Below are 16,864 nucleotides of genomic sequence, written 5' to 3' on the forward strand. Positions count from 1 at the left end.
TGTGATAAATGCGCCAATCCTATAACAATTTCCGTAATTTGTTTCCTGAATTGAATGTTTATTCTGTATAATGAATAATTTATATTTGCATTTCTTTCAAGTCATAATTAAAGCAACATATTATAACCCCCTAAAAATCATGAATACCTGTATAATGTGCCATGATGACAGAGGGCGCTTCCGACCTGCAGAAAGACAATTCCAAGGTCTGTGCAAGGATTGCGCAACAAGTTGTCATCGGTGATTCTGAAACTGTCACAACACTGCCTTTGAATTGCTCATCTTGACCTCAAATTAATATAGTTACTGTATAAGACCTTGACTCAAATATAACAACGTCTACATACACACGTTCAATTTGTCTCAAAATTAGTTCGATGTTAGTAATGGAAGTTAGGTTTGGCACGCGTATTGTTTACTATTGAGACCAGTGATTTAAAAAAAAAAAAATCTAGTTATAACATTTGAATTTTGATTTCAATTTAAATTTATTGAAAACCAGACATAGTCACAGTAATGAATGAACATGAAGCAAATGGATATGAGAAGCAGAATTTGTTAGTGGGGCCCATTATGAATGGACTTCTCGATCTTAACTGACCAGCAAAGAAACCCACAACACGTCAACATGAATCTATCTTAAAGGGCCAGCCAGCCGAGATCGAGAAGTACGTACATGAACAACACTAACATGGTAATATACAACGCTAAAAAATGGCAAGGTTTAATGTGCAGTGCGACCCAATAGAAAGGAAACTTGATTTATAGATGAGACATCTCCATTGCCTCTCAAGACTGATGAAAAACCATACCCTCCATCATGAAGATCACCATTTACAGGGGCGGATCCAGAGGGGGCGCAACTGGCGCGCACGTCCCCCCCCCCCTTTATTTTTCGTTAAACACAAAAGAAATTAAAAAAAAAGAAAAAATGGAATGGAACCCAGAAGTAGCACCAGAAATATTAGTTGCACCCCCTTTACAGAATTCCTGGATCTGCCCCTGAGTTATTTTCCTCCTCCGTCACTCACATACATATATGTACCAGAAACGAATTTTGAACAATGTAAATTAATCCTCCCCAGTACGCAGTTCCTTGGCAAGATAAATCAACGTATGAGTTTCCCTGATACCGATCAGGAGACACACTGTATAACATATATACATTTATAATTATACAAATGTACGAGGGGAAAAACCCTGAAACATTGAAGATAACATGGTCCCCCCCCCCCCCGCTCATAATGATATTTGAAATGCGCTAGAGCATCAGTTGGTCACACACACACGCATAGACACACACACAGAGTGGTTCGTCGGCACTATACAGAGGAAAATAGATATAAATAGATCCAACATAACAAAACCTGGGAAAAACAAACTGGGGGGAGGGGGATGGGCTCGCCCCCCCCCCCCCACCTTTTTTTTTTTTTTTTTTTTGCACCATACATGTACATAGGAATACATAGGGTGTAACCACTTTGCCCCCCCCCCCCCCCTTTTTTTCACCCCGGAAGTGGCACCAGAAAAAAATTAATAACATAGAATGTGGTTAAGCTTTTGAGGTTTAACAATGTGCAATTTTCACTCAAAACACATCAGTCCAATTTCACTCTAAATTCACTCTTTTCTGTTATTCACTTCTTCAAGAGTGAACATCTTTACTCGATTTTTTAGAGGGTACTAATACGATTACTACTACTACTGCTACTGTTACTATCATTATTATCATTATTACCATTATTGTACATTATTATAGGGTTGTTCTTTTTCAATTGCAAAATCTACATTGTTCCTCATTTCATTGCTGCTACATGTATGATAATACCCAAATGCACACAGTTGCTACTGCTTTGTCTCTCCCCATGTCATTTCTGTAATTCCTCTACTTTCCTTTCCCTCTTCATGCAGCCTATTAACTACTTCGATATACTTCTGCAGGTCGCTGTCTCCGTTAATTTTATTTTCCACTTGTCTCTTCTGTTGTGTTATTGCCATGTCAGTCTTGTCACTTGAAGAGGGCTTCCGAACTTAGCTTTCATTTATCATAGTTTCGTCATTGGTACTCAGGGGCCGCGGAAGCGGGGGGCTGGGGGCTGCAGCCCCACACTTTTGGTTCGTCAAAAAAAAAAAATCGAAAAAAAAATGGGGAAAAAATCACAACACTCATGAATTTCAATTCCCAAAGATTCAGCCCTAAGATTCTTCCCGTCAAAGCGGGGGGGGGGGGGGGGGGGGGTCTTGACCTTGCCACCCCTCCCCCCTCCCCCCCCCCCCGGTCCCGCAGCCCCCCCCCCCCCCCCCCACAATGAAAAACGTTCCGCGGCCCCTGGTACTTAGTGTCCTATCTCCATTGCAGAACGAATTTACATTGGTACTTTTTTTCCTATGGAACCCGCTGTTACAAGCTTTGCTTATTGCTGTTCCTTCATAATATTTCACATGTTAAAGAGAATTGTCTTTTATGTACTATGCTGACACACTTTCTTATCATGACCCACTTTATATCATATTTTGTATCTTGCTTGTTTGTATTTTTTTATAGTATTATGTATAGATGTGAAGTGAAATATGAAAATACATGTGCTGGAACTGTTCACTGTGTGTCGAGTGTAAGACCAGTGCAGTTTAAGTTATTCAATTCAATTTAATTCAGTTCAACTCAATTCAGTTCAATTCAATTCAATTCAATTCAATTTAATTCAATTCAGTTCAATTCAATTCAATTCGATTCAATTCAATTCAATTCAATTCGATTCGATTCAATTCAATTCAATTCAATTCAATTCAATTCAATTCAAATCAATTCAATTCAATTCAATTCAATTCAATTCAATTCAACTTATTTTTGTATTGGTTTTCATCTTCAGAGGGGTCCACATTCATAATCATATAGCAGGGCTCGACACAAACATTTTTGTCTGATGGCTCGTTCTATAGGGCCACAAAAATCTTTGAATCTGAAAGTTTGGTGCCCCGAAAAAGACATGTCTATAGTGGTGCGAATCAAAACATTAACAATTAATTTTGAAACTCATTTACTCAATCGGGCAACCCAAACATAAATGTGCATGTCCCGACACCAATATTATTATTAGTGGCCCCGGACCACCGGTAATGTCGAGTCCTGTGATATGAGTATATCATATTACAAGCATTGCATGTCTTTTCAGTGGAGCCTTCCATACAATCTTTCGTACAGTATATGTACATGATATTCCTGTTCTCCTATAATGTTTAGTTATACTGTAATACGCTCTCTATATTTTCACGATGTAAGGCCTATACTGTTTACAATGAGTATATTCCACAAGTTCAACACCCTCGAACCGCGCGGCCCGCGAGTATAGATTGTATTAAGGTCCATTAGTCATACACTCACGAGTCATACGGCCCACGAATCATAAAGCCAACGAGCTAGACCCCAAGTCAGACAGGCCCACAAGCTATAAATATAGTGAAACAGGCCCACTACTATATAGACATTAGGTAAATAGGGCCCACGAGCTTGACACTATAAGCAAAAAAATGGTTCATGAACTCGGCACTTCACGTAAATTAAATCCTGTGATGTAATATCGAATTCACACTCGTGGACCTTTTGGCCTGTGGACTGTAAAGCTCGGGGTGTGGGTCTTGTTACTAGCTCGTGAGCTGTATGATTCGTGAGCTCTATGACCCGTGGACTCGTAAATGTGTCCGATTTTCATGAAGAGTGGCATGATAATCAATAGGTGAGATATAAATCCACATCTTCATTTATGTGCCCAAAGTACTAATAGGTTTTGGTTGACATTCATATACAAAGTGCTTTTGATGATGACTTATCTTATGAAAAAAAAAACAACAACTATATATAGGTCCTACATAATATATATATATATATATATATATATATATATATATATATATATATAGAGAGAGAGAGAGAGAGAGAGAGAGAGAGAGAGAGAGATAATCATGCATACAGTAAAGAAAACAGTTATATGGTATATGGAATAAGAAAAAATAACCTACTGTAAACTATTATAGAAATCAATATAATTTGTAGTGTCATGATGATATTGTCATCTCATTTCCTCCCCTTCCTCCTTTCCTTCTTTTCCTTCCCTCCTTCCTTCTCCTTCTAACCAGTCCTTTCCCTTTGTCTCATTGTTTGTCCTGTCAGGTGCTGTTCGTTATTCCGAAGATTCGTTAATCCGAAACACACAAATTCCCTATACCTAAAAAGAGGTTCGTTATTCCGAAGGTTCGTTGATCCGAAATGAAATAGGGTTCGTAACGAACCTTCGGAATAACGAGCTTTTTCCATTTTCGGATTAACGAACCTTCGGAATAACGAACCTTTTTTATTTTCGGATTAGTGAACCTTCGGAAAAACAAACCTTATCACATTTTCGGAATAACGAACTTTCGAAATAACGAATCTTCGGACTAAAGAAACTTCGGAATAACGAACCTTCGGAATAACGAGCTGTAACCCTCCTGTCTACGTTCTTGTTTACTGTGAGCGTCTTGTACCTGTGTGTGCATGTGTGTTTTTCCGTACCGTTACATTAATTTCATTCTATTGTAAGTTTGCGTGCCACATTCCTACAAGCTTGTCTTTTATATACGTGGGTCCCTCTTTTCCATTAACGCAATTGTTTCGAAAAATTAGTTAATACATAATGCATTTTTGTTGTAATAAAACATGTGTTATTGGAAATAAAATTTCATTTGAATTGAATTGAAAATACACTACCAGGACTAAAGGGATGACTTCTACACATGCATGCGGTGTGTGGATGTTACGGGGAAATTGGCAAGCAAAAACATCAAGGACTGCAGTGTAATAAGCTGGTAATTTGCCAAAACCCATTGGGCTTTATTTAGCTTATCAAGACAGTATCATAATCAAAAGGTTTATTCTGGCGGTAAGTGAAAGAGACAGTCAGCTATCTTTATATAGAGAGTGAAACTTTTTAACGTTACTATAATTATGATAGTAAACTGTTTCATAAAACAACGAATAACTGAAGTACATAAGTATTGGTTGCCGACAACGAATAATGAAATCACTATTGTATGAATTCGATCAGTATAGTAATTACAGAGTTCAGTTTTGTATAGAGTTGTTTGTTTGTTTGTTTGTTTTTGTATATTATCGAAGGTTTGAAGATACATTGATAAGAAAATGTATTGCATGATGTAAGAGTAATATTTTCAGAAGGCTGATACAATATTTATGTTCAAAGTTGTCCCATGCATTGCTGACTGGCACATGCGGGATTTTCAGAGTGTGCTGTTAAATAGAGTGCCAATGTCATATACTTTTACCAATTTTGGGAAATGCCACGAAAGGTTATTCTCGATTATGGAGAAAATATTTTTAACACACAAAACGTGAGATTGCTAAGATATAAGGCATTGTGGTACAGGAGGTACTGTAGAAAGAGGAATTGAATCACCCACACCCGCCAAAAGAAAAACCCACAAACAAACAAGCAGATAAACAAACCTATATGTGTATTAATGTCGCACCGTAGTTTGTTTGAGATAAATGCTTTGTTTTCTTTCTTCTAAAGCCATTTGGGTAACATAATTAAACCAATTAATGTTCGTTATGAATATGTATTATGAAGGGGATGCAATAATGAATTGTTGATTTCTTGAATATGTTACCAATGAAAGATTTACATTTGGAATTAAAAAGAAAAAAAAAAGAAGACGAAGAAGAAGGAAAAGGCTTTCATGTGACCAACGTACAATTGAATTTGATAATAAGGTCGTTGAGAAGTGTTTCCCGCGTATGTGCGATCTGTAAAAGGTGCTGGACAGACAAAGCTTAACTGCTTGTGTTTACTAACTTGAGACTACCACATTTTTTTTTCTTTCTTGAACTTAGGGCATATTTTATAAGATAATAGTGTTGTAACACGCGTGGACGTCTTATCCGGAAAGAGTAAACGACAATGGTAGACTTAGTAATATCTTCATGAATAAAGGACATGTTTAGAGTACACTAGTATTCTTCACTGAGTAATGTCCCCCCCCCCCCCCGTTGCTTATATCTAATTCATTCTTCAATGCGTTCTTTAAAAGTGATAAAATTGTACTGTGATTCAAACTGAAGTCTGACGCATAGAGCACGATGTGGACTTTGTCTGCAGGCACTATAAGGTAATGTCTTCGAAGACCATGGGCTTGAACCCTCTATAGATACAGAGGCAACGTTGATTAACGACATCAATTTTACCTGAGCTGCCGTCGCATAATAGAAGAATTCTGTTTAATTATTTTTCTTGTCTGTTTTCCATGGGGAATTTGTAAAATGTAAAGTACTAGTAGATCATGAAACGCAGGGCAGTGAGTTGTAGATCAAGATTTTCTCATGAAATCAGCCTCGTAATTGGATTCGGGCAATGATCAACGATGATCATCAAAAGTCTGTGGTAATTTCCATGAGGATTATGTGCAGCCTCAGTGTTATTACGGAAAACAGTCACCGCGCACGTCTTCTTCAACTCCTAAAAAGAGATGAATGAGAATGTGAAGTGAAATAGCGCCACTTACGACGAACCAGATGACCATGTTTTCTTGATTTCCTCTTCATCGGACATGCACAAAACCCACAGAACTGTAGAGTTCTGTGGCACAACCCCTGAGCTCTTCACCTCTGCTTTCACTTTGACATGAAGAAACGGTGTAAAGTGTATTCAGCCCTGCATAATCCAAACGTATTTCAGTAGCCCTGAAACATGCTTAAGAAAAGTTTACTTATTAGGTGACGTGGTGAACAGTAATCTTCACTCTGATTTTGTAAATTGTATCTTATTCAGTCTCTGATAATTTATTTGATTTCTATAGAGGAGACTTCGTTCAGAACAAAACTTAAAAAAGGAAGAAGAGCAAGAAAATGTAAACAAAAATATGTTTTTAATTTCAAAGTTCGTGACAGAAAACAATGTGTGTCTTGATCTGAACTGGGAGGTGACCTGGCTTATCTGAAGAAATTCTTCCCGCTATCAGATATGGTGTGCCTGCATATCGCAAAGAATTATTCATTTTCATCAACATACATCATGTACAGGGCTGCCGTCCGCCCCCATCCTTCCAACCGTTGATGGTATTTTCTTGAACCTTCAATTGCACTTTTTGAGTCACCAATCCCTATTGACCACCCCCCCCCCCGGCCCCCCCCCCCCCCCCCCCAGCGCAAAGTTGAGTGCATGGTGACGGAAAACCGATATACTAGTAATAGTTCAGTATTGCAGCAAGCTAACATTTAAGTGATACATGATTTTATTAATACATATCCCCTTTCGTCTCAGCAACCATCCTTGAAAACTCCTCCGACTTGCATACCACCACTCCATCCAAGTACGGATGCAGAGCAGAGGGGGATGAACAGCTGCACCTGTACCTGCAGAATGGTATCAATAAACAAACGCACAGCTCCACAAGTACCACAGTGCAACAATCATTTGCTGCGGCGACATGTAGCTCTGCGTGCGTTTAGAAGCGCTCGCCTCCTCATCAGCGCAGCCCATACATGCAGTGAGGTACGAGCACTACCACTCTGATGATAATCTCTTTCTCTCTGCATCATCATCGAAGCTTGACATTGCGCGGTATCCTAGAAAGGGATATGGCCAGGAAAAGGGGACCTTATGTTTCACCGTTTTAGCAGTCTTAAAAAGGGACTAAACGAAATGATTCGGTCAGGATCTTAGTATGTAGTGGAGTGAGATTGTATTTACAGTCTAGAGAAATGGCCAGTCGTTCCGTTTACGGACGTTCTGTGTCCGATGCCGCACTCAACGAGTCTGATGGGGGACAACAGCAAATCAACGGGAGCACAGCGGCTGCTATGCCGCAAGCCTACGCTCGGGGTTCGCGAGGTGATCGGAGCTACGGCTCTCGAAACACTACTGAGGAATACGTGAACGGATATTCAAGGCAACACTCCTCACACATGGATTACAATAATACCCAGTGGAATAAATCGAGAGCTCCACCATCAAGACATGCAGCAGTAGCAATGGAAACTCATTCCGGAGATGAATTGTGGAAGCGTAAAACAGCTAGTTTGCCCCGCTCAGTGAGGGCCAAAGGAAGGACTCAGAGACACTTATTAAATGGCCACAGCTATGGAGATGTTAATCCTTTCAGTTATCCCCACAGTCAGCAGCAAGCATTTGGCACGAACCAGCTGCATCAGTATACCCAGAGAGAGGACATGCGTGAGGTCCTTCACCACAGAGAAAATGGCCAAAGAGAATACCTTTCATCTGTGACAAGAGCTGCTAGTTTTCACCTAGGGTCTGAAGACTATGCATACAGGGCGTCACAAACAATACACCAGTCCCAGAGTGGTTCTAGGCTGTCACACACTGAATCAAGAACAACATCAATACAACATAGCAGTGGTTCAGTGGGAAATGACCGTTACCGTGGTTACAACAGAGAGTCTAGCCCCCGGCCCATCTTGTCTCGCTCAGTGTCGAGTTCCAACACTCCTACCAAACACAGCAGTGGGAGTGACCATGATGACAGTCTGAACTCTTCTTTCTCTTCATCTGTCGGCAGTCCCGGAAAGAAGAAGCTCTCCCGGAAGCCATCTTTCAAGGCCTTTGGATCACTGATCCAGAAGATGGTGCGTCAGATTGGAAGCATGGAGGACACCAAATCATCTGGCCCTTCGCAAGAGCAGGAAGGGTTAGCTGGAAGTGTCATTGCCAATGGCGACGCTGAGCAGTTCTCCCCCATGTCTCCCCCCTGCAGCCCTGTCCTCCTACATGGACGTGTTCCTGGTCTCTCCGGTCTCCGTAACCATGGTAACACGTGCTTCATGAATGCCATCGTCCAGTGTCTGAGCAACACCGATTTGCTTGCAGAGTATTTTGTCCTGGAACAGTACCGCACCGATCTGCATCGCACGAAGAAAGTGAGCAAAAAATTTGGAACGAAGGGAGAAGTCACCGAACAACTTGCAGTTCTTCTGAGGGCAATATGGGGCTGCAAGTACTCGCCACACCACACAACAGAATTCAAGCGAACAGTTGCCAAGCATGGAAGTCAGTATCGTGGGAATGAACAACATGATGCACAAGAGTTTCTCATCTGGCTGCTGGATAAAGTGCATGAGGACTTGAACAGTGCAGCAAAGAAAAAGTACAAACAACTGAAGGTAATGGGAAAAAAAATTTAATTCACCATAATTGTATTTAATTTTCCTCTGCCATTATAAAATGTAGGTTAATTACCCTAATGTATTTTAGAGTTGAAAATCTGCCTGATGTGTTTGCTTAGAAATCTTTAAAACTGTGGGTGTATAAGGCCAAATTTACCTTTGAATTTATTGGGCTAGATTAAGTCTTTCTTGTGACGGTTTGTGTTTTAATGTTTTTGTTTAATTATTCCAGTTTGGCTAGTGGCCCTTTTGAAAGTACATAATTGTAGCAGAATACCACTTTATATTCAACACAGAGACTCCAGTATAGATTTGCTTATAAATGCATGAAAACTTCATTTTCATAAATGTTTTTATTTTTCTGTTATGGATTTGATTTTAGCTTGCATTATTGTTAAATGATATAGCACCACTAGGAGGAACCAATGACTTTCCAGGAAAGACAACATGTCTTGCTGATGTCCAAAAGGCAAAAACAGCAATTTGTTACACGGAGTGTAAATCTTCAAGGAGATAGAATCTTAGATTACTGTTTATGTAGGTTTATGTGATGCATCCCTACATGTTGACAACTAAACATTTACTAAACATTTCACAGACTTGCACAGGAAAACAGTTTGAAGATGCCAACCCCTCGTAGTCTGTGTCACTTGACTGGCAATACTAGTAGTCAGTGAATGGTAGCAGCCTGGCACATCGAGCTATAGAGAAGAAGAAGGAGTTGATTAAAATGATATTATGAAGTGTCATCCAATTTCTTGAATATTACCACACATACTGTTATTGCATTATTTCAATACTGAGGGCATCTCTTCAAGAGCAGGATAGAGCTTGGGGCTAGGGATGAACCAATTTCTAAGCAGACATCTGTACATGTGATCTCAGACAAAATGAAAACTTCAAAAGCAAGAAACAATGCACCAACAACACGACACTAGTAAATCTTTAACAGAGTTATTGTCATAGCCTACTTACAGGTCAAAAGCTATGTGAAAGGTTCGTTCACACTACAAGTATGGTACCATTGATGGTAGCTACTGTCCACGATATGAGACTTCCTCCTCTAACCAAGAGCTTGTTCACACATTGCTTATCATTGCTGATAAGACACAGAATTGTTCTTATCAACAAGTACCACTTGACCAGAAAAGTCAGGAGTTCTAGTGCATGGCTTCTTGTGACCCCGGCGTCATAGCACATGGTCCCACAAAAACTTGAACATTTCAAGATCATCATGATAAAGGCAGTCTTGATCTACTTCCATGAATATCTCTGGGCCTGAATATCAATACACACAATATATCTGTTGTTTGTTTGTTTTTTTCCTCTGTTTGTTTTTCATTGCAGTTATATGTACAATTGTAGATGTGGGTCAAATTGATACACTGTTTATGTACCCCTTATTGGCAGGAGATTCTGTCATTATGGTGATTCCAGATATTATGCAGAAATATCACGTTTTTAATTTAATCCCATGATATCATGAAAGTAACATGGATTGACAAAATGATATTATCCAACCCTGCCTCGTGACTCATAATTTGTTTGAGAATTAATAGCCCTTATGTAATTTGTTTGAATATACACAAGGCCATGACAACAGGCACTGCACTGAGCCTTGCCTTCACGTATTATGAATTCATAGACAAATTAATGATAACTGATTATTCCCGTAGCAGAAGCATTTTTTTATAATGATCATGATTATGATGACAGTAAGGACACAAATTGTTTATCTGAGGATTATGAGCAGTGATGTTGATGTTGCACTCTCTTTATAAAACTTGTGTTTTTTGTACCATACTATACAAGTCGTTACCATTCTGTTGCAAGACCAACTTGATTTCTGCAGAAACTTTGCCAACCATTGTGGGACCAGCAGGGAAGTGAAAAGTCTCACTTCCCTGGTGGGGCTGGGAGAAATGACAGTAGGACTGGCTGATATCTTCCTCCTCCTCTACCTCCTCCTCCTCTTCCTCTTCTAACCCCCTCCCCCTCCTCACCATGGCAGCTCTTTGAATTGTGATGGTACTGTGTGATATGTCAAGCATCTGGCAGAGCAGCTGATGTTCATGGTAAAGCTCTCCATGACCAGGTTTTGTGGCTATAGATCTATAACATACATTATACGAATTATGCTTCTGGCATGCTTGCTGGCTTGCAGTGTGCAGTGTACAGCGTATCATCAAATTTTATGCATCATTTATTGGCTTGTCAGGTTAACAAATCCTCCTCCCCCACCCCTTCCTCACTTTGCACAGGGCAACCACACAGTTTTACACCACCTCCCTGGTTTTACATTCACTGTGGCTGATCTTTTCCATTCATAACTTTATCAACTACAGAAGGACCACCTGCCTTTACACAGTACTGCTTTATCAAGCCACACCAGAATGAAATGTGATGTATAAAGTATGGCTGAATGAAAGTTAGAATTACAAATCAGAGAAAGAGAGAGAAGGAGAGAGAGAAAAAATAGACACCCACACAAACTGTAAATTGTAAAAATGAAAAAAAAAAGTCTAAGCACTTGTTTGCTTTGTTTTTAAAAAATTTTTATCACATACCATGTAATGTGAAATATTGAATAAGTGCACTTAGACTAACTTAGAGAAAAATATGTACTGATATAATGTGCTTTTTGATTCAAGAGCTTGAATTTATGAGCCCATGTTTTTTCTACAGTGAACGTCATGTAGACACTGCTAACAATCCAGTTCTCCATTTTAAAATGGAATATGTTCTATCAGTTTTGTTCATTTAGACTTAGGAGACAAATGTTTTAGAAGAAACAGTTTTACATGACTGTTCATTTTTGGTATCATTCTAGAAGATAGGGAAGCTCAACAGGGAAAGCCTGACACTTTGTTTTCTTGTGTTTTGCTTGTTTTATTTGTTTCTCTGTCGTCACTTGTATTGTTTTGCAATTGCCGAATAAATAATAATAATAATAATAATAATAATAGAGAAATATGAAATAGTATTGAATGATATTCATACATGTAGATATGAAGAAAAAAGCATACTTTTTTTTTGTTTTATATAAAACTAAGAGTGCAGTGATTCCAAATCCCACTTTTCATATCACCTATCATCTGGAGAGTTTGTTGGTTTTTTTTTGTTTTTTGTTTTGTTTTTAGATTGATGGTCATTACTGAAGAGCAGCCAGTACTACAAGTGTACCTGGCGAATCAGATACGTGTATACTGATTACATAAAGATCGGAAGATGTGCTCGTGATAAGTCTGTCCTTGCGGTATTCAGCCAGTGGCCTCTTCAAGTTTACAAGGAGTCTGAGCTGCCGCAGATAAATACTGTAAAAATATTATCTCAGCTAATCACTGGCTAAGGTGTCTGCTGATTGTGACAGGGTTGCAGCTGCTGCAAGCTTCTGAGGGCTAATTCTGGAAATGTGTGGGCCAGTTTGGCACCTCGGGTGTCACAAGTCAGCGTCAGGTGCCGTAACACGAGTATCGAAGTTGCGCCCAAACCTGGTCACACTTGCAGGAAACGTAATCGAGCTTAAATCTCAATGTGCAATTGGATATTTTCTTACCGACCTATGTGTTCCACTGTCTGCGTTGAGATTCACACAACCTGGCATAATGTCAGTGGAGTTGAGAATGTTTTACCATACATTTCAATACAAAAATAATGTCACTCAGAATGAAAGGTCAGGAAGAAAACAAGCAAAGAGTACTTCAGTAAATAACAAGATGGCTGTAAATGATTGGAGTTGCCCATATCATGGAAGATATAATGCTCTTATCTCTCTTCACCATCTTCCAATTTCACTCAAGCATTTTTTATCCTTATCATCTCGGTGATTTCACTAAAGAAAAAAAAAATGCTTCCTCGTAGATCAGTAGATTTTTTCCCCCAGATTAACATTTAGTTAAAGTTGTTCATGTGCATGTTATATTTTCCACAGAAGGCAATATATTTCATCTTTTTTCAATGATTGGTCCTTGAGCAAAACAAAGTACTCTGTAAATGATGGTTAAAGGGATGGTACAGTATTGGTGGAGATGAGAATTGGGCTTTTAACTTTTAACGAGATACCAAGAAAACACAAGGTTATGAAATACACAGTACAGAGCATACTATTCTAAGAGGAATTCAAAGTTTATTTGATGAAAATCGGGTTTGGAATGGCTGAACATCCAAAAACAAAGTAAAACAAAGCGATCGTAAAAAAAAAAAAGTGTGGGTCCCACACTTTATTAACATCGCACTGTTTTGGTAATAATCTCAGCCATTTCAAAAATGAATTCCTCATGGAATTACATGCTCTTTCATATTTCATAAGAGGTTTCTCATTATCTCACCAAAAAATGTTAGAAACCTGAAATATGGTCTCAACCAAAACTATACGATCCCTGTAAATACACGTACATTGTACGTTGTAGGAAAAAAATAAAAGCATAGTAAAATGTGGTGTCATTCCTGACTCCATGTATCCAACCTGTCATCCATCTCGCCCTACCTCTATTTATTTGTCTGACAGTTTGTCTGTGTAAGTTTGTCTTTCTTCTCTTCTAAAATTCAGTGGCACCGTGTGCAAGTACATCTTATGAACATCAAGGGGATTGTTGGATTCTTAGAATTATTGTATTTTGTGTTAAGTTGCATATTTTTTTTTTTTTGCCTGTGCACTTTATAAATGCAATTATAGGCAACTTTCCCTTTTAAAGTCAAATCTGTTTGGACTGAAGAAATCTGTAGCTTCAACTGAGAGAAAATTTGACTTATGAGGGATTCAAATCCATGGAATGTAAAGAGAATATGATGACTAGAAAAGATCTTTGACATGGGCGATTATTTGACTTAAATGCGAGGTCGACTTAAGCAAGGTTGACTGTATTTTCTTTCTACCCTGCCAGACTCAGCAAATTGGCATAATATGTGCCTTCTTCAAGTAGAGGATAATGTTTCTCAGTGAAAGTTTTTAGAAATGATAGTTGTGCCAGAATTACCGGTACTATCAATGACAGAGAGAGAGAGAGAGAGAGAGAGGGGGGGGGGGGGGGGAGGGAAGAGAGTAACAATGGTGTAGTGAGGTATGTGAATATGATAAATGATGTGTGAAACCACAGGGTGGAAAATATCAGCAAATGTTGCTGAATGAAATGTACATTATGTGTTATCTACTATGTGTATGCAACTAGACAGTGTACTCAGAAACAAGAGGAGAGGACTCATGTGCCTTTAAAGCAGAATTTTCTCTTCTTGGAATGTGGGGGGGGGGGGTAAGATCTCATTTGCATAGATGTAGCCATCATGAGATGCATGGATGCACAGCACATGTTGTACTTAACAGTATCTAGTGCATTCAGTGGCATCTGAGAGAGTGCAGCCTTTGAAGTGGAGCTTTCATATCTAGTTCAGATTAACGGTCACATCGAGTAGTAGTCTACGGTTGGAGGCGGTGATGTGCTTGATTGCAAACTGACTTGGTTTCTTTACCACTGATATAATGAATTCTGTGCATTAGCTACAACTTCGTAATGATTGGTGACATCCTTCAAAGATGCATAGTTTACAAGAAGAATGTGAAACTTGCAGTTGAGTCATGAATTAGGTTTGTTTTGGGGAAAATGATAGAAATGGTTTGTGTGCCCAGACTAAAGTTAATGGACCTATCCTCTGCCTATTCACTTGGACCTTGTTGTTAATTTCATAAAAGCCTGGAGCGGATTGAGATGAAAGTTGAATGCCTAGCTGACTTGATGCTTGTTCATTATATATAATACCAGCGTAGTCTCATACTCTAAACCCTGCCTGAGTCAAGAATTCACTGGTAATTTTAATTTAGTACAAAGAGTGTTGTCCTTATGTGAGCTTTCTGCAAAGCATGGAGCTTGAAATATGACATTAGTTTGTCACTTCGGTGTTTTCTCAGAATCAACATTATGAAAAGTTTGATCCTGCAGGATTTCACTGCCCCAAATCCAAACCTGAGATGCTGCTTGGTCAGTATAGTTGTGTTTAAACAAGCTAGACTATAGTGCTGATGGAAGTGAATGCACCACGGGGAATATAGATATTTCATCTGGACAGATACTCTCTGTTCTTCCGTTTACTTGAAAGTACAGTTATATTTCATTAGATTGATTCTTTTTGAATGGATACTGCCCTTGCCCCCTCCAGTGTGACTGTGTTTGATATGAAAAGCATTGGCTTCAACAAAAAAAAAAATGTCTCTTCCTGTTGAAGAGAGAATGGGATCAGACTAATACACTGTGTAGTGTTGTGGGCCCAAGACAAGCTGCTTCGGCAAATATTTTGTTTTGCCTGCTTTTAATACTAGCCAATGGTGCAAACATTTACTCAGCCGTGTTTGATGAGGAACCATATAGTTTGTGAACTTGTTTGATATTTGTGCTCTAGAAATATGAATACAATGTGTAAAGAGCTGATGAATCAGCTAGTAAAGTATCATGTTTCATTCTATCCCCTTTTATTAAAAGGGTTTAATGTAAACTTACTGCACACTAGCATACAAATATGTTCATAGTTGACCCCCACATCCTCAGCTTTTATAACTGATTAAAAAAAAAAATAATAATTATGCTCTTTTGTCCATAATACCAATCCATCTCTCTTTATCTATCTAGATCTATCTATCTATCTATCTCTATCTATCTGTCTATTGCTCTCTCAAAATTCAAAGCAACAAAGGAAATGTGTCATACCGAACTCTGTAGGTACTGTTCGTACTTCACTATCTCTCTCGGGTCTACAGTGAAGAGATGGTACATTATCTCTGTCAGTTGAAAGCAGACAATGCAGAAGCTTACAGTATTTGTGGTGAGAAGGTCACTTATTCAAACTTCTAATTATCAGGCCCCATATCCAGGATGAGAAGGCAACTTCTCAAAAGTCTTTTGGTGCCAAGGTGACTTGTTCGAACTTGAATGTTTTGTATTAAAGCACTGTCTTTGAGATGAAAAGGTAAAAAGGCAACTTCTCCTAACTCTACATGGTGCTCTTTTTTAGGATGAAAAGGTGAGTTCAAGGTGCCTTGTTCAAACTTGCCTCTGAGGTACCTTGTTGCAACGAGAAGGCAAGAAGGTGACTCACACACTGAAACTCACATGGAATAATTGAACACAGGGCATGTTCAGAATTAGAATTTGACAAGAAGACAACTGCTTCAAACAAGGCTCAGTTCATTGTTCAAGGGGGAGCAGGCAACAAGGTGAGAAGTATACTTGTTGAAACTCATGTGAGGCACATTGTGTGAGACAAGAAGGTACCTTAACACCATGGTGAGTGTCAATGCATGTTGCCTTTAGTTATAGTGACAATATGTACAAAGTGGTTAAGCTTCCACTAACAGGACAAGCATTAACCCATTGAGGACAGACTGCTTTTGCTACAACACTCATTTCCCATAGACACCTACCCGAGTATACTCGGAACTCGTCCTCAATGGGTTATAGGGGAAAATCTATAAATGAGTAATTTATATTTTGAATAGTCTTCATCAGGATATGATCAACACTAAGAAAATATGGCATTTTACAGTTTTCAACATTTTAACTGCACTGGAGTGATGTACAATGTATGCGCAATTTATGATAAGATTACCGTATGCCTTGATATCATGGCCTCACAAGTTTGACCCAATCATTTGTGTGGAAGTCATTCAAAAGTGGCTGTCTATAGATTTTATCAGAGTTATAC

General features: G+C 38.9%; 1 protein-coding gene across 1 annotated transcript in view; it reads left to right on the forward strand.

Moving 5' to 3' along the window:
- Positions 1 to 7,669: 7,669 nt before the first annotated feature.
- The window catches only part of LOC140231821 (ubiquitin carboxyl-terminal hydrolase 31-like), an 84,906-nt gene continuing 75,711 nt past the window's right edge, over positions 7,670 to 16,864 (forward strand). The window contains exon 1 of the mRNA XM_072311973.1: positions 7,670 to 9,172. Within this exon, the coding sequence (XP_072168074.1) occupies positions 7,754 to 9,172 (1,419 nt within the window). The 5' untranslated portion in view covers positions 7,670 to 7,753. The remainder of the gene's footprint in view (positions 9,173 to 16,864) is intronic.

Source organism: Diadema setosum, chromosome 8 (genome assembly GCF_964275005.1).
Source record: "Diadema setosum chromosome 8, eeDiaSeto1, whole genome shotgun sequence".
Lineage (NCBI taxonomy): Eukaryota > Metazoa > Echinodermata > Echinoidea > Diadematoida > Diadematidae > Diadema > Diadema setosum.